Here is an 18,792-nt window from a genome sequence, read left to right as displayed (position 1 = left end):
GTCTCTCTCATGTGTCGTCTAGGGGGAAGATGGTGTGATGTGACTGTCTCTCTCATGTGTCGTCTAGGGGGAAGATGGTGTGATGTGACTGTCTCTCTCATGTGTCGTCTAGGGGGAAGATGGTGTGATGTGACTGTCTCTCTCATGGGTCGTCTAGGGGAAGATGGTGTGATGTGACTGTCTCTCTCATGGGTCGTCTAGGGGGAAGATGGTGTGATGTGACTGTCTCTCTCATGTGTCGTCTAGGGGGAAGATGGTGTGATGTGACTGTCTCTCTCATGGGTCGTCTAGGGGGAAGATGGTGTGATGTGACTGTCTCTCTCATGGGTCGTCTAGGGGAAGATGGTGTGATGTGACTGTCTCTCTCATGGGTCGTCTAGGGGGAAGATGGTGTGATGTGACTGTCTCTCTCATGTGTCGTCTAGGGGGAAGATGGTGTGATGTGACTGTCTCTCTCATGGGTCGTCTAGGGGGAAGATGGTGTGATGTGACTGTCTCTCTCATGGGTCGTCTAGGGGGAAGATGGTGTGATGTGACTGTCTCTCTCATGGGTCGTCTAGGGGGAAGATGGTGTGATGTGACTGTCTCTCTCATGGGTCGTCTAGGGGGAAGATGGTGTGATGTGACTGTCTCTCTCATGGGTCGTCTAGGGGGAAGATGGTGTGATGTGACTGTCTCTCTCATGGGTCGTCTAGGGGAAGATGGTGTGATGTGACTGTCTCTCTCATGGGTCGTCTAGGGGAAGATGGTGTGATGTGACTGTTTCTCTCATGGGTCGTCTAGGGGGAAGATGGTGTGATGTGACTGTCTCTCTCATGGGTCGTCTAGGGGGAAGATGGTGTGATGTGACTGTCTCTCTCATGGGTCGTCTAGGGGGAAGATGGTGTGATGTGACTGTCTCTCTCATGGGTCGTCTAGGGGAAGATGGTGTGATGTGACTGTCTCTCTCATGGGTCGTCTAGGGGAAGATGGTGTGATGTGACTGTCTCTCTCATGGGTCGTCTAGGGGGAAGATGGTGTGATGTGACTGTCTCTCTCATGGGTCGTCTAGGGGAAGATGGTGTGATGTGACTGTCTCTCTCATGGGTCGTCTAGGGGAAGATGGTGTGATGTGACTGTCTCTCTCATGGGTCGTCTAGGGGGAAGATGGTGTGATGTGACTGTCTCTCTCATGGGTCGTCTAGGGGGAAGATGGTGTGATGTGACTGTCTCTCTCATGGGTCGTCTAGGGGGAAGATGGTGTGATGTGACTGTCTCTCTCATGGGTCGGTCAGGGGAAGATGGTGTGATGTGACTGTCTCTCTCATGGGTCGTCTAGGGGAAGATGGTGTGATGTGACTGTCTCTCTCATGGGTCGTCTAGGGGGAAGATGGTGTGATGTGACTGTCTCTCTTATTGGTCGTCTAGGGGGAAGATGGTGTGATGTGACTGTCTCTCTCATGGGTCGTCTAGGGGAAGATGGTGTGATGTGACTGTCTCTCTCATGGGTCGGTCAGGGGAAGATGGTGTGATGTGACTGTCTCTCTCATGGGTCGTCTAGAGGAAGATGGTGTGATGTGACTGTCTCTCTCATGGGTCGTCTAGGGGGAAGATGGTGTGATGTGACTGTCTCTCTCATTGGGTCGGGCAGGGGAAGATGGTGTGATGTGACTGTCTCTCTCATGGGTCGGGCAGGGGAAGATGGTGTGATGTGACTGTCTCTCTCATGGGTCGTCTAGGGGAAGATGGTGTGATGTGACTGTCTCTCTCATGGGTCGTCTTGGGGGAAGATGGTGTGATGTGACTGTCTCTCTCATGGGTCGTCTAGGGGAAGATGGTGTGATGTGACTGTCTCTCTCATGGGTCGTCTAGGGGGAAGATGGTGTGATGTGACTGTCTCTCTCATGGGTCGTCTAGGGGAAGATGGTGTGATGTGACTGTCTCTCTCATGGGTCGTCTAGGGGAAGATGGTGTGATGTGACTGTCTCTCTCATGGGTCGGGCAGGGGAAGATGGTGTGATGTGACTGTCTCTCTCATGGGTCGGGCAGGGGAAGATGGTGTGATGTGACTGTCTCTCTCATGGGTCGTCTAGGGGGAAGATGGTGTGATGTGACTGTCTCTCTCATGGGTCGTCTAGGGGAAGATGGTGTGATGTGACTGTCTCTCTCATGGGTCGTCTAGGGGGAAGATGGTGTGATGTGACTGTCTCTCTCATGGGTCGTCTAGGGGAAGATGGTGTGATGTGACTGTCTCTCTCATGGGTCGTCTAGGGGAAGATGGTGTGATGTGACTGTCTCTCATGGGTCGGCTAGGGGAAGATGGTGTGATGTGACTGTCTCTCTCATGGGTCGTCTAGGGGAAGATGGTGTGATGTGACTGTCTCTCTCATGGGTCGTCTAGGGGAAGATGGTGTGATGTGACTGTCTCTCTCATGGGTCGGCTAGGGGAAGATGGTGTGATGTGACTGTCTCTCTCATGGGTCGTCTAGGGGGAAGATGGTGTGATGTGACTGTCTCTCTCATGGGTCGTCTAGGGGAAGATGGTGTGATGTGACTGTCTCTCTCATGGGTCGTCTTGGGGGAAGATGGTGTGATGTGACTGTCTCTCTCATGGGTCGTCTAGGGGAAGATGGTGTGATGTGACTGTCTCTCTCATGGGTCGTCTAGGGGGAAGATGGTGTGATGTGACTGTCTCTCTCATGGGTCGTCTAGGGGGAAGATGGTGTGATGTGACTGTCTCTCTCATGGGTCGTCTAGGGGAAGATGGTGTGATGTGACTGTCTCTCTCATGGGTCGTCTAGGGGGAAGATGGTGTGATGTGACTGTCTCTCTCATGGGTCGTCTAGGGGGAAGATGGTGTGATGTGACTGTCTCTCTCATGGGTCGTCTAGGGGAAGATGGTGTGATGTGACTGTCTCTCTCATGGGTCGTCTAGGGGGAAGATGGTGTGATGTGACTGTCTCTCTCATGGGTCGTCTAGGGGGAAGATGGTGTGATGTGACTGTCTCTCTCATGGGTCGTCTAGGGGGAAGATGGTGTGATGTGACTGTCTCTCTCATGGGTCGTCTAGGGGAAGATGGTGTGATGTGACTGTCTCTCTCATGGGTCGTCTAGGGGGAAGATGGTGTGATGTGACTGTCTCTCTCATGGGTCGTCTAGGGGAAGATGGTGTGATGTGACTGTCTCTCTCATGGGTCGTCTAGGGGGAAGATGGTGTGATGTGACTGTCTCTCTCATGGGTCGTCTAGGGGAAGATGGTGTGATGTGACTGTCTCTCTCATGGGTCGTCTAGGGGGAAGATGGTGTGATGTGACTGTCTCTCTCATGGGTCGTCTAGGGGAAGATGGTGTGATGTGACTGTCTCTCTCATGGGTCGGGCAGGGGAAGATGGTGTGATGTGACTGTCTCTCTCATGGGTCGTCTAGGGGGAAGATGGTGTGATGTGACTGTCTCTCTCATGGGTCGTCTAGGGGGAAGATGGTGTGATGTGACTGTCTCTCTCATGGGTCGTCTAGGGGGAAGATGGTGTGATGTGACTGTCTCTCTCATGGGTCGTCTAGGGGGAAGATGGTGTGATGTGACTGTCTCTCTAATGGGTCGTCTAGGGGGAAGATGGTGTGATGTGACTGTCTCTCTAATGGGTCGTCTAGGGGAAGATGGTGTGATGTGACTGTCTCTCTCATGGGTCGTCTAGGGGGAAGATGGTGTGATGTGACTGTCTCTCTCATGGGTCGTCTAGGGGAAGATGGTGTGATGTGACTGTCTCTCTCATGGGTCGTCTAGGGGGAAGATGGTGTGATGTGACTGTCTCTCTCATGGGTCGTCTAGGGGGAAGATGGTGTGATGTGACTGTCTCTCTCATGGGTCGTCTAGGGGGAAGATGGTGTGATGTGACTGTCTCTCTCATGGGTCGTCTGGGGGAAGATGGTGTGATGTGACTGTCTCTCTCATGGGTCGTCTAGGGGAAGATGGTGTGATGTGACTGTCTCTCTCATGCGTCGTCTAGGGGGAAGATGGTGTGATGTGACTGTCTCTCTCATGGGTCGTCTAGGGGAAGATGGTGTGATGTGACTGTCTCTCTCATGGGTCGTCTAGGGGGAAGATGGTGTGATGTGACTGTCTCTCTCATGGGTCGTCTAGGGGGAAGATGGTGTGATGTGACTGTCTCTCTCATGGGTCGGGCAGGAGAAGATGGTGTGATGTGACTGTCTCTCTCATGGGTCGTCTAGGGGAAGATGGTGTGATGTGACTGTCTCTCTCATGGGTCGTCTAGGGGAAGATGGTGTGATGTGACTGTCTCTCTCATGGGTCGTCTAGGGGGAAGATGGTGTGATGTGACTGTCTCTCTCATGGGTCGTCTAGGGGGAAGATGGTGTGATGTGACTGTCTCTCTCATGGGTCGGGCAGGGGAAGATGGTGTGATGTGACTGTCTCTCTCATGGGTCGTCTAGGGGAAGATGGTGTGATGTGACTGTCTCTCTGATGGGTCGTCTAGGGGGAAGATGGTGTGATGTGACTGTCTCTCTCATGGGTCGTCTAGGGGGAAGATGGTGTGATGTGACTGTCTCTCTCATGGGTCGTCTAGGGGAAGATGGTGTGATGTGACTGTCTCTCTCATGGGTCGTCTAGGGGGAAGATGGTGTGATGTGACTGTCTCTCTCATGGGTCGTCTAGGGGGAAGATGGTGTGATGTGACTGTCTCTCTCATGGGTCGTCTAGGGGGAAGATGGTGTGATGTGACTGTCTCTCTCATGGGTCGTCTAGGGGAAGATGGTGTGATGTGACTGTCTCTCTCATGGGTCGTCTAGGGGAAGATGGTGTGATGTGACTGTCTCTCTCATGGGTCGTCTAGGGGAAGATGGTGTGATGTGACTGTCTCTCTCATGGGTCGTCTAGGGGAAGATGGTGTGATGTGACTGTCTCTCTTTGGCTTTGTTCTTGGTTCCAGATAGCCGTGCAGACCCTGTGGAACATCAAGATCGCTGTGCTGGTCAAACCAGAGCATGAGAACCGCATCAGCCACGTGGGCGTATCCAGTGTCAAGACTGGCATCGCCAACACACTGGGTAAGAAAATAACAAAGAACAATTAATGATGAGCGGGGTGTTATTTATTTTAATTCGAAATTTCCGGACCACTTCAAAGGGAGGCAGCGTTACTTCTAGCTGAGTGTATTTTGTTTTGTTGTCAGCTGTGAGCAGAGCACTCTGTTTTCATCGTTTGCAACTTAAATCTGACTGATTCTCCAATCGTACTGTGACACACACACACACACACACGCGCGCCAATGACAAATATGTGTCTGATGTACAATGACAAGTAAGACGCGCAAACGCGTGAAGCGAACGCAGCTCGTGTGTGTGTGGTTGTGTGTGTGTGTGCTACAGCTGCGCCCTGTGTGTGTGTGTGTGTGTGTGTGTGTGCGTGCGTGCGTGCCACAGCTGCGCCCTCTGGTGGCGGGCCGGTGGTGTAACAGCGTGACACCACACAGCGTGACACACACACACACAGACACTCAGCCCCTGCTGTCATAGTAAGTGGCTCACTGCGTTCGCAATAAGAGCGCCCTTCACTTCACACAGGTGTGATTATTATAAATGGATTGACGCCTTGGTCTGCTTTTTTGTGTCAACATTGTGTTGTGGGTGGTTTCCTAGGTAACAAAGGGGCGGTGGGCGTGTCCTTCATGTTCAATGGAACGTCTTTTGGCTTCGTCAACTGTCACCTGACGTCAGGCAATGAGAAGATCGCCAGGTATACGCACGCACACACGCACATGCGCACGCACACACGCACATGCGCACGCACACACACACACAGATTGACCTCTACACAACAAAGTGCTCAGTGAGTTAACCCATTCTGACCGGGCACCCATTTTGGTGTCGGCATCATGTCATGCTTTAGCTATTGAAAAATAGCAGATCTACAAGCTCATATCGCGCCACCGAGTGGCGCGATACGAGCTTGTAGGTCTGCTATTTTTTGAAAAATCGAAGAACGACTGACATTTCTAGAATCTGATCTCAGGTCAGAATGGGTTCATCAGACCAGTGTGTGTCCAGTGGAAAACCTCGTATGAATCTGATCTCAGGTCAGAATGGGTTAACCCTTGCTGTGACCCTTGGCCCCTTGCAGGAGGAACCAGAACTATCTGGACATCCTGCGTCTGCTGTCGCTAGGCGACAAGCAGCTCAGCTCCTTTGATATCTCACTGCGCTTCACACACCTGTTCTGGCTGGGAGACCTCAACTATAGGCTGGATATGGACATACAGGTACGCACGTGCACACACACACACACACATACACACACACACACACACACACACACACACACACCTGTTCTGGCTGGGAGACCTCAACTATAGGCTGGATATGGACATACAGGTACGCACGTACACACACACACACACACACACACACACACACACACACACACACACACACACACACATACACACACACACACACACACACACACACACACACACACACACACACACACACCTGTTCTGGCTGGGAGACCTCAACTATAGGCTGGATATGGACATACAGGTACGCACGTGCACACACACACACACACACACACACACACACACACACACACATACACACGCACACCTGTTCTGGCTGGGAGACCTCAACTATAGGCTGGATATGGACATACAGGTACGCACGTGCACACACACACACACACACACACACACACACACATACACACACACACCTGTTCTGGCTGGGAGACCTCAACTATAGGCTGGATATGGACATACAGGTACGCACGTGCACACACAGACACACACACACACACACACACACACACACCTGTTCTGGCTGGGAGACCTCAACTATAGGCTGGATATGGACATACAGGTAACACACACACACACACACAGAGAGAGAGAGAATGACAAGGGGCTAGAATTCACTGGGAATCAGCCAGGAATTGGCATAACAATGGCATGTCATTGGAATGTAATGGGAACATCTTCTGTGTGTATAGGAGATTCTGAACTACATCAACAGGAAGGAGTTTGAACCGTTGCTGAAGGTGGATCAGTTGAACTTGGAGAGAGAGAAGAACAAGATCTTCTTGCGCTTTGGTTGGTACACCTGCATGAACCTCCATGACTCCACAGGGCTGACAACCTGATGAGAACCCACAGCATAAATGTTTTTTACACAGAACATTAACCAGCAGAGGGTGCTGTGTGCACAGATGGGTGCTAGTGTGTGTACAGTTTAACTGTCAGCAGCCAAAAGCCATAACTATGATCTTTGCTTCTTCTGCAATGTACCCAAGTCAACAAAATAGTTTATGGTTTAAGACAAGTGCGGTTAATGATGAAACGTGGGAGATTGTCCACATTGACTTGTGTAATAATGATTCTGACAGTGTACGAGCTTCCATCTCTGCGTATAAGAACATTTCTGCAATCATAATAATGTTTTAATTATCCTCTGTATGCCTGTGTGTGTGTGTGTGTGTGTGTGTGTGTGTGTGTGTGTGTGTGTGTGTGTGTGTGTGTGTGTGTGTGTGTGTGTGTGTGTGTGTGTGTGTGTGTGTGTGTGTGTGTGTGTGTGTGTGTGTGTGTGTGTGTGTGTGTGTGTGTGCATGCAGCGGAGGACGAGATCTCATACCCACCCACCTACCGCTATGAGCGCGGCTCCAGGGACACGTATGTCTGGCAGAAACAGAAAGCCACAGGGGTACGAATGAAGTCCTACACACTACACACACCCACGCACACACACACACACACACACACACACACACACACACACACACACACACACTACACATAACGAAGACCTGTTGGGAACGCGTGCCCGTCTGTGTTGTCAGATTTTGTGAGAGAAACAAGCAACCGGGTCTATGAAAATAAGCCTAAAATAATAAGCGACTAGGGCAGCTGGTCAATCAATACATTGTATTGTCTTAATGTCGTTATAGAGCAGTGCTTCCCAAACATTATCTTTTTTTATTATGTAAATGTATGACCCCCCAGGTTAGCATTTGCCCACGGACCCCCATCTGTGCCAGTGACCTCAAGATTTGTGATAAGCAACTACACTATAGAAACACACCCCAGAATACGCAACCCTCCATCCATCCATCTTCAACCGCTTATCCGTAGTCGGGTCGCGGGGGCAACAGCTCCACCAGAGAGCTCCAGACTTCCCTCTCCCGAGCAACATTAGTGACTTCCTCCTGGGGGATTCCGAGACGTTCCAAGGCCAGAGAGTCGATGTATTTCCTCCAACTGCGCCTTGGTCTGCCCCGGGGTCTCCTCCCAGTGGGACATGCGTCGAGGACCTCCCTAGCAACCCACAACTCCCAAAGCTGCTTATAATAGGCATACTTGGCAACCCTGGCAAAATGGGCTGATAACGTGGCTGCTTGCAGGGTTGTGGATAATCACTCATCCGCACACTCGTCACTGTTCTCCCTTAAGTCTTCAATTCACCTGAAGTCTAGTGGATGAAAGGTACTCGACATATACGAAGGACAGGCACATGCATACAAATGTAATGTGTGTGCAAATATACAATGACAAATGCAAAACTACAACAATATTCACAGAGATTAGAATTGACTTTTGCTCCAGATTGCCATGACATCAGGGTTGTTATGTCCTCTCTGTTGTGAGGAACAGAAAGTCAAAATATTGCAACTTAAATCCACACAGTCTGTTCCATTCAAGGAAGTTAAGGAACATGTCTGATTTGTTCTGGTTAATTTAATGGATTTTGAAGTCCTGATAACAAGGCTCTCTCTCTCTGTCTCTGTGTCCCAGATGAGGACCAACGTTCCTTCCTGGTGTGACAGGATCTTGTGGAAGTCCTACCCGGAGACCCACATCGTGTGCAACTCCTACGGTGAGACCACTCGGCATGGGAACCGTTGACGGACGGGACACACTGCAGAATCCTAAGAGTTAAATGAACACCAAGGTTTTTGCAGTGTAGGATCGGCAGGACAGGGTTTGTTTGTGTTCTGGTTGTACACAGATGGCATACTCATACCAGAAAACCTATATATATACTCTTTCTTTTGCTTTATTAATGTGCCAATGTTTTGGTCACATTAGGACCTGATGAAGGTCCCTTTGTAGCTGAAATGTTGGTTCATTAATAAAGCAGAGAAAAGTGTGTTGCAAAACTGTTACTTTTCAGGATTAAAAAATGCGATGCTTCGTGCCGCGCTTTGAGCTTGCGAATCTGCTACTTTTGACATTTTTTGTGTGATGCTGTACAGTACTATGATCAAGTAGGGCGTTAATTTATAAAAAAAAACACAAAACTTTGAATATGGAGATGAGAGGTTTCTGCCCGACAGCGACGATATAGCCTACTCACCAGATGACTGGAGGTCTCCACCTACAGATACGTCTGAACAGCAGCTAGAACAGCCCCTAACAAATCCACCCCACTGCTTTGAAATCCAATCCTGATGCCATCCCTCTGCAATGCAATCTTCTTTTGCATTTCCAAACGGTTTCCGACCATTTTCTGCCCCTGCACTGAATTTAGCGGGTGGGTAGAGATGTCTGATTGATTTGTCACGCTGGACTAACGGATGACGTGGTGTTGTGTTTGTCGCTCCGGCAGGCTGTACTGATGACATCGTGACCAGCGATCATTCCCCCGTGTTTGCGACCTACGAGGTGGGCGTGACCTCCCAGTTTGTCTCCAAAAAAGGTAGAGTGGACGTTACTTTCCGCCCACTGGTTTGATCGATCTTGTTTTCCAGTTTTCCACTCATTACCCTGCTCTCTCTCTCTCTCTCTCTCTCTCTCTCTCTCTCTCTCTCTCTCTCTCTCTCTCTCTCTGTCTCCATAGGTCTGCCTAAGTCTTCAGAACAGGCCTACATAGAGTTTGAGAGCATCGAGGCCATTGTGAAGACGGCCAGCAGAACCAAGTTCTTCATTGAGTTCTACTCCACTTGTCTGGAGGGTGAGATGCACACACAGTCACACACACACTCACACACGCAAATACTTACACACAGGTCCAAATGGAGTAAAAGCAACAGGAGGGATATACTTGTTGTACATTAACTACCATATCGTTGCTGCTGGGCAAAAACACACCGATCTACAAGAATACAACGTGCCCCATTGCAACGTGTTGTGGACTTGTCGATTGACAATTTGTTTTTCAATTTTTGAAAAAAAGTGTTTCTGTGGATTTCTATTCAATATTCAATTTCAATGCTATAGCGCCTCCCTTTGCCCAATAGTTGTGGGCTTTCCATCCTGGCCGTTTGGCATGGCCCTCTACCATATTTCCAAATTTCGCGAAAACCGATTTCCACAAGTCCTTTCAGGACTGCTTGGTCCTTTAATCAGACCGGTCTGAAGTGAGTGGTGCAACAGCGCCCCTAAACATACATTGGGGACGGACGGATAGACGGACATTGCTGGTTCTAGGAATGGTTGCACCACTCAAAAAATCATAAAAACGTGAGTGGTGCAACAGTGACACTTGGACAAATGCTATTGCATCTGGTAGTCTGTTCTGTACTGTTACACTAAAACTCAGCTTCCCATCATGCACCTGTGCACATTGTGAAGCTCAACAGCACCACTTTGTCACCTGTTGGTACCCTAAACATACATAGGGACATACAGACATAGACAGGGACAGACATTGCTCAGGTCATTGGACTCAAAAATTAATCCGTCCATTTCCGTCGGTCAGAGTTCAAGAAGAGCTACGAGAATGACTGCCAGAGCAGCGACAACATCAACTTCCTGCGCGTGGGCTGGTCCAGCAAGCAGCTGACCACCCTGAAGCCCCTCCTCTCTGAGATAGAGTATCTGCAGGACCAACACCTACTGCTGACCGTCAAGTCTCTGGACGGATACGAGTCCTATGGTGTGTGTGTGTGTGTGTGTGTGTGTGTGTCCTATGGTTTGTGTATATGTATGTGATTGTATTAAATATGTTAAGCACTTTCAAGATTGTAATAACATTAAGCATTATTTTGCTCTTTAAGAAGGCATTTAAGCATAATTTTATGTTGTGAATTAATTGCGGCACTAGTTGTGGCACTAATTCAAGCTAGGGTGAAACCTTCACACAATGCAAATTCTTAAAGGATTTGTTTGCCGTACGTGCGTCTTTCTGTATGAACAGAGAATTGTATTTACACTGTGTGTGTGTGTGTGTGTGTGTGTGTGTGTGTGTGTGTGTGTGTGTGTGTGTGTGTGTGAGTCTAGGAGAGTGTGTGTTGGCTCTGAAGTCCATGATAGGCAGCACAGCTCAACAGTTCCACACGTACCTGTCCCACCGCGGGGAGGAAACGGGCAACATCCGGGGCTCCATGAGGGTCAGAGTCCCCTCGGAGAGGATGGGAACCAGGGAGCGGCTCTATGGTAACTGTCTCTGTCTGTCTGTCTGCCAGTGTGTCTGTCTGTCTGCCAGTGTGTCTGTCTGTCTGCCAGTGTGTCTGTCTGTCTGCCAGTGTGTCTGTCTGTCTGCCAGTGTGTCTGTCTGTCTGCCAGTGTGTGTGTCTGTCTGTCTGCCAGTGTGTCTGTCTGTCTGCCAGTGTGTCTGTCTGTCTGCCAGCCAGTGTGTCTGTCTGTCTGCCAGTGTGTCTGTCTGTCTGCCAGTGTGTCTGTCTGTCTGCCAGTGTGTCTGTAAAGTGAAGGTTTAAGTGTGTCTGGTTTTTATAATCAGCTATTTTTCAGTTAGTTGTGACTAAATAATAACCGCATTGGATCCATTGGGAACATTGGCATTCTTAATTCACACACCAAATGGCAGAGGAAACCATGCGAGGCACCAATCTGGTCATCAGGAGCAGTTGGGGGTTAATCCCTCAAGACAGATTCTGCTACAGCAGAATGTATCAGCACCACTGCCCTAAACATGTAGTGTTATTGTGGACAAACGTCATAATGACTGTCCTACATTCAGTGAACGGTGTAGGTTATAATGCTGTGTGTTGTTGTGCTACAGAGTGGATCAGCGTGGACAAAGATGAGACCGGGGGTCCCAAGGGGAAGAGCACCATGCTTCCTAGAACCGGACATGAATATGTCAAGTCAGTATACCGTCCTGTTTTATATAATATATGTGACCGCTCCCAGTATTTTCAACCACAAGTCGGCACTATTGTAGCCCTGGAACATGACTGCCATGATGATTATCATGACAGTCGTCAGTAACTTTGCCCTGTTTTTTGCGCTCGCTGCATTTACAAGATTTCCGTATAATATAAACATTCAGATTTCAAATATAAAGTACTCACAAAGTGTCCCACGGGTGTTAGTTAGTAGCAGCGCCAGCGATTAGAATTGCTGCGTCCCGCGTTGTTTAATAAAAAGCATTTTTGTCCGAGCTTCCCGGCTACTTTTTTCAAACGGGGTTCGTTTGGGAAATCCACAGTTGCACACCGGGAGCGCACTCGCCTATTAGTCTGTATTGGCAGGGCGGTCAGCCTACCTATATCGAACACACCGAGTGCCACCCTCCTCCCGACCGATAGGGGCGCGTAGTTGAAAGCCAATGGCAAAATAACACCTCGGATAAAAATGCTTTTTATTAAACAACGCGGGATGCAGAAATTCTAATCTCTGGCGCTGCTACTAACTAACACCCGTGGGACACTTTGTGAGTACTTTATATTTGAAATGCGAATGTTTATATATTTTAATTATTTGTAAATGTAGCGTTCGCAAAAACCAGGGTGAAGTTGCGTCATGACTCTCGTATGAATACGAGAGTCATGAATCATGGCTAGCACTATTGAAGCTTTACAATAGACTTAGCTTCTTTTTTTTTTGTGGTTTTCGTTTTTAGCCACATTAACACAGTTTGAATGTTAAAGAATGTTTTTATTCCATCAGAAAGTCGTTTGTGTCATTAAGTCGTTGTATTTACATTGCAAAAATGTCTCTGTAATTACAGATTATTTGCCGTATTTTGGGGGTGTGAACATTCCTGCACGTATTTACATAGAGTCGTTTCGATTGGCCGTAGCTATCTTTGTTCTCCAGTTACAGTAAGTGCAGTGTGTTTCCGTGACAATAGTAAACACAACACAACATCATCATTATTGTTAACTTGATATGATGCTGTTGGATATTGTAATAAAAGTATAAATTAACTGATTTGCCCTTCGTCGTCCACTGAAGAAAAAAAAAGTTGCTGCCAGTTTTATGTTTGTTTGTGGTCTCCACACCACACGCGTTCTGACGAGATTGTCTTAGTTGTGAATCCATTCTTCTGCCCTTTATTTCTGTGCACACATGTGCATGTTTAGCACTGTGTTTTAATCTTTGTAACTTTATTACTGTTGGATGCAGCTGCCTGATGATCAATACATGATTGAATAACATCGCGCGTGATCGCGCATCGCGGTGAAATCCGTCTTTTATATAATTTGATCAATCCATGACATCCATGCGTGATCGCGCGTCGCGGTGAAATCCGTCTTTTATATAATTTGATGTTGTTGTTAGAAGAACAGCTCAAATATTGAATGTGACGACAATAGTGTAGTACAAATCCTGGTGTGATCTTCTTAAAAGTGGAAACTTTTAACAAACGTCTAAGGTATTTTTTCCCCTGACTTTCTGTTGGTAGGGTTATAGCATGTTATGTAGACAGCACTATAATTGTATTGTATATAGTTATAGCACGCCATAGTACATATGTATAGCATAGTAGTAAATATGTATAGTTTATATGTATAGTGTATGTATAGTTTCATTATATAGATATTCCACTGTTACTTTCTTAGCTTACGCATGTTTCATGATATTGATAAATGCTTTTATGTGATGTATTCCCATGCTTTTGTTCTTGCTTAAATGTAAGTCGCTCTGGATTAAGAGCGTCTGCTAAATGCCTAAATTGTAAATTGTAAATTAACTCTTTCACATCAGTGCACGGCTGATTCAAGCCATGCATTTAGGGGAAAAAAGGTACCTTTGTACATATTAATAATGTAATGTAAACATACAGCATTTTTTAATTTAGCAATTAAAAGCATGGGTCTAAAAAAAGCAGTAGTAAGCAGTGTTAGCTGCAAGTAGTTTTAGTTATGTATTCTTCTTGTGTCCACTCAAGTCATTCTGTGCAGTTGACAGCTAACCTATTAGGGGGAGTGCTTAGTGGATGGGGGAGTGTTTATGCAAGTATCTAGGGGTGGAGACAAGTATCTATTAAACCACTGTCCCCGGTCACATATTTTTAAATCATTCCTGTTTTACAGTTTATCAATAACATTGTGTTTGATGTTTGCACTTGATGCAGTTTGGTGCACGGCTTACTATACAACAGACAGAAACCCTTAGTTATATGCCCAACCCCCTAAGCCTAAAGAGATGTTTTATTGTCACTGCCAAAATGTTTTTTGTGAAGCAACAAAGTCTAAAATGTAGATCTGCCTTTTTTTTTTTACACACAAAGCCACATGTTGGAGCGGAAAAAACTAAGTCATTGCACAAGTTAGAAAACAAATGTTTAAAAACTAAATGTAGGGTTGAAAAAATATATTTAGGGATATTTACTTGTGCCACATAAAAATGTGTCCGCGACCCACTGTTTGGGAATCAGTGTACTGTTAGATGACTAAATGATTTTCCACATTGATATGTTGTGATTGTCTAGGCCGTCTCTGGGCCGTAAGCCTCTTGGGGAACTTGGGAAACTCAGTGAGGAAGGAGAGAGGAGTGGCAAGGACGAGACTGTCACAAGGTACGCACAACGCATACACACGCATTTACTGACAAACTCGCAATGTACACACACAACGCATAGAGGACACACCAAATGCACTTACATGTACCAACAAAGTACACACATGCAGTGCATAGATACAACCACACAAAAGTGTTGATTACCTATACGGGTACAACAGGGGGAGCGATTATGCAAAGATAATATCGAGCAATTTGCTCGAATAACTCTGTGTGATAGCGACTTACATTAACCACTTCAACCATCACATCCCTATTCTGGGGGGAACATTAGCCAGAAATAGCAGATCTACGAGTTATGAGCTTGAAGATCTGCTATTTAAAGAGGTTTACTGTACAAGGGGGAAAAAAGCAAACCAAGTACCGAGCCAAAGAATTGAGCCTGTAAATGACTGGAAACACATTTAATGTGAATCAAATATGTGACAGGGGTCCCTGCTTTTTCATCTCTCTCTGTAAAGGGGTTCGTTGCAGCCCCATAGCCCCCTGATCTAGAGTAACAGTCCATGGCCATCTGACTCTGTATTGACATGCATGTGTTTGTGTTCAGGTCTAAACAGGAGCCTTCGGACGGCGATCCATCCGTCTGCAAGAACAGCTACAACAACCCCGCCTACTACATCCTGGAAGGGGTCCCCAACCAATCGGCGGCCGCCATGTCGCCGGAGCTCCTCCCATCGCTGTCTCCTTCCTCCGCCACTGCCCCGGCAGCCAAAGCCCCTCCCCCTCCGTCGGCCGGGGCCGGGGCACGGAACAAACCTCCGTCGGGGCCGTCCCACCCGCGCCGGCACGCGGCGGGGCATGCCGTGCGCACCATCAGCGAGGAGGGGTCCTCGGAGGACGACGGCTGCACTGCGCCCAGCGCGCAAGGAGGAGGAGGTGGAGGAGGCGCCGTCGGGAGCACGCTGAACCGCCCGCCGCCCGACTTCCCCCCTCCCCCGCTCCCCAAAGGGGCCCTGGAGATGGCGGTCGCCACCCCCGTGGCGGCGGCTGCCGACGCCTCGCCCTTCCCCAAAACCCGCCCCCTGTACCCGGACCTGGCGGAGGTCAGGATCCCGGCGGCCAACGCCTCAGCCGTCGGCACGCCGTTCCCCGCCCTGGGGGAGGGATTCCGGCGGGGGGGAGGGGCCGGAGGAGGAGGGGCCGGGGGTGGCGGGGCGCTGGACGACCAGTCGTGCTCGGTGCTGCAGATGGCCAAGACGTTGAGCGAGAGCGAGTTCTCAGGAGGGCCGCAGCCCCCCCGCGCCCCCTCGGCCCCGCCCCTCCTCAGGAGCCAGGGCGGTTTAGGGGGGCTGGGGCTGGGCCTGGGCCTGGACGCCTGCCGCACCTTCCCCCCGCGAAACCCCATCACGGAGAGCATCGCTGAGGACCTCCCCGAAGAGGTGAGGGCCAGTGGCGCCAAAGTCTGCTCATTAGAAGCCACTTTGGGTTTTGTGTGTGTGTGTGTGTGTGTGTGTGTGTGTGTGTGTGTGTGTGTGTGTGTGTGTGTGTGTGTGTGTGTGTGTGTGTGTGTGTGTGTGTGTGTGTGTGTGTGTGTGTGTGTGTGTGTGTGTGTGTGTGTGTGTGTGTGTGTGTGTGTGTGTGTGTGTGTGTGTGTGTGTGTGTGTGTGTGTGTGCGTAATTGGTTGCGGTGGTCAATGTGTCTGTGTGTGTGACCCGAATGCGACCCCAATCATCTGACTGCAGGGGTCAATGCGTCGTACTCTAAACAGACATACATTAAATACATACATAGAGACACACATTGCCCTTCATTCATCGGTACCTCGGGGTTACAATATTAACGCTTCTGATGACTTTTCAAGTTACGACCGGCAGATTAGTAATGGACGATTTTTACTTCTGGTTCATTTGGGTGAATTTCGGGGCTTTCAAAATGAAAAGGCCCCATGCATCCGTCTGGTAGCTACTGTACGGCACCAGAGTTCAATGGTGGCAGAAAAGTAACTATAATTACAGTACACATTTTAATATACTGTTTGAGTCCAGGCGCTGTGTTCCACGGTGATGTCCTAACCATATGATGCATTTACACGGGGTGTTGATGTAAATTACTGTCGTACTACTTCATCATATAAGAGAGAAGATTTACCTCCATTTCCCGAAAGGTAACGGTTTCCGGAGAAGATACAGGGTTGGTCCACCCAACAGCACTGACGTGATGTATTTCATGTTCTGTGATGTGTGCACTAGGGGGCGCTGTGGGGCAGCAGCAGCTCCTCTCTGTCGGTGGGGGAGTCTTCAGTAGGAGAGTGGCTGCAGAGACTGGGTCTGGAGTGCTATGAGGGGGGTCTGCTGCACAACGGCTGGGACGACCTGGAGTTCCTCAGGTACACACGCATGGCGCACACACACACACACACACACGCGCGAGCACGCACACACACACACACACACACTCACACGCACGTCTACAGACAGACACAAATTCATACTTCATCAGTTCATTAACTAATTTGACGTCTTATTTAACTAATCGTCTTTTGGCGCCTTTACCTACTTGGGCTCTCGTCGCCGAGATAGTCTTTGGATGTCTGTTATACATATATGCTATATATATATATATTATATATATATATAACGCTTCACAACTCTGTACTGCACGCGCTCGTAACACTCCAGTTCCGGTGTGATGGGGGGAAAAAAGCGGAAGTGAAATGTCCGCTGGCTTATGCTGTCTATGGGAATTTAGAATCCTAAGATCTCAGATTCTTCTTCCAGGCTGTGTTTTGGATTTGGACAAGCTTGATTTGCGGCTCATTTCTATAAACGATATGATCGCCAGTTCATGTTTTTGGTTAATGAAATAACATTCGCGGGACCTGTTTACATGGCAATTTTACACTTCCTGTTTCCCCATTTCCTAGAGAAACGGCTTTCAAAATAAGACGGCATCCTTCTTCATGTAACTAACGATCTTTCGGCATGCATCAGCCATTCTGTCTCATTTACTTATCGGGAGGTTTTCGGCGCGACTGTGGGGCGGCCAGAAGACGAGATGTATAGTTACTTTTTTCGTCTCATCCAATCGCATGCTATTTCCCCCCCCCCCCCCCCCCCTCAGTGACATCACAGAGGAGGATCTGGAGGAGGCCGGGGTCCTAGACCCCGCCCACAAGCACATCCTGCTGGAGAGCCTGCGGCAACAGCAGCCACAGAAGTAAAGCCCCCCCGCCCCGCCCGGCCCCTGGTTGTGGTCTGCAACTTGTCCCACAACATCTTTGCGTCGTCGTCAACCAAGTCCTTAAAACCACATTAACCCTGGCGTTCCCAATGTTATAAAACTTTTTTCAGAATTTGCTAAAATAGCAGATCTACAAGCTCACAATGTGTCGCATCTGTGACACATTGTGAGCTTATTGATCAGCTATTTTCGCCATGATGAAGTATCTAGGGCTTATAAATGGTTAAAACAGGTCAAAATCCCCAGCTAAACTGAACTGAACTGTGCTGAGCTGGGTTGTGGGATGTGCCAATTGATGCCAGACTGTGCCTTCTGAGAGAAATTGCACTCCGTTTTCTACTTCAAGGATCACTTGTTGAATCAACTTCCTCTTTTCATTTTTATTATTTTTATTGCTCTTCAGATTGTGTATGTTGTTTTTGGTGGCAGCCGTCATCATCGAGGACTGTCTTTATTTAAATGACAATCATTTCAGTTGTTCAGATCACTACAGTGACGGTTGCTTTTAAGAGCTCGAGGAATTAGACAGTCGCAGAGCGAGACGACGTGATAGTCATGACGAAGAGGGTGACTACCCCGTTGCACAGAGATGACATTTAATGACATGTTCGCCGTCAAGAGATGGCAAGAAATCGCACTCACACACACACCACACCTGAGAGGAAATCTCACTGCCTGCTCTCTCTCGACTTCCCTCCGATCCTGATGCTTTCAGTTTGTTATTCTCTCAATTCGTCCTGGGAAGCATGCAGATGGGATTGGTTGTCACGAGAGCCCGAACCAGGTTGTAATTATTATTATTCTTAATCTCGCTCCATGGTTTTCACCCGCTCGTTCTAAATCTTTAGCGACGAGCGACTGTTCGTGACATCTGAAGTCTAGCTAATGTTCCCGTTAATGCCACAGAAAGTTG

At 48.4% G+C, this 18,792-nt stretch overlaps 1 protein-coding gene across 1 annotated transcript in view; it reads left to right on the top strand.

The window, feature by feature from the left end:
- inppl1a (inositol polyphosphate phosphatase-like 1a) overlaps positions 1–17,861 on the top strand; it is a 63,195-nt gene extending 45,334 nt beyond the window's left edge. The window contains exons 13-27 of the mRNA XM_083773436.1: positions 4,928–5,045; positions 5,637–5,733; positions 6,118–6,256; positions 6,985–7,084; positions 7,603–7,691; positions 8,780–8,861; positions 9,594–9,683; positions 9,825–9,938; positions 10,686–10,862; positions 11,207–11,362; positions 11,949–12,033; positions 14,607–14,693; positions 15,246–16,077; positions 16,889–17,025; positions 17,760–17,861. Coding sequence (XP_083629562.1) covers positions 4,928–5,045; positions 5,637–5,733; positions 6,118–6,256; positions 6,985–7,084; positions 7,603–7,691; positions 8,780–8,861; positions 9,594–9,683; positions 9,825–9,938; positions 10,686–10,862; positions 11,207–11,362; positions 11,949–12,033; positions 14,607–14,693; positions 15,246–16,077; positions 16,889–17,025; positions 17,760–17,859 — 2,403 coding nt within the window. The 3' untranslated portion in view covers positions 17,860–17,861. The remainder of the gene's footprint in view (positions 1–4,927; positions 5,046–5,636; positions 5,734–6,117; positions 6,257–6,984; positions 7,085–7,602; positions 7,692–8,779; positions 8,862–9,593; positions 9,684–9,824; positions 9,939–10,685; positions 10,863–11,206; positions 11,363–11,948; positions 12,034–14,606; positions 14,694–15,245; positions 16,078–16,888; positions 17,026–17,759) is intronic.
- The last annotated feature ends 931 nt before the right edge of the window (positions 17,862–18,792 follow it).

This window comes from Protomyctophum parallelum (assembly GCF_964188405.1).
Source record: "Protomyctophum parallelum genome assembly, chromosome: 9".
In the NCBI taxonomy this organism is placed as follows: domain Eukaryota; kingdom Metazoa; phylum Chordata; class Actinopteri; order Myctophiformes; family Myctophidae; genus Protomyctophum; species Protomyctophum parallelum.
This window is presented reverse-complemented; position numbering and strand designations above follow the sequence as displayed.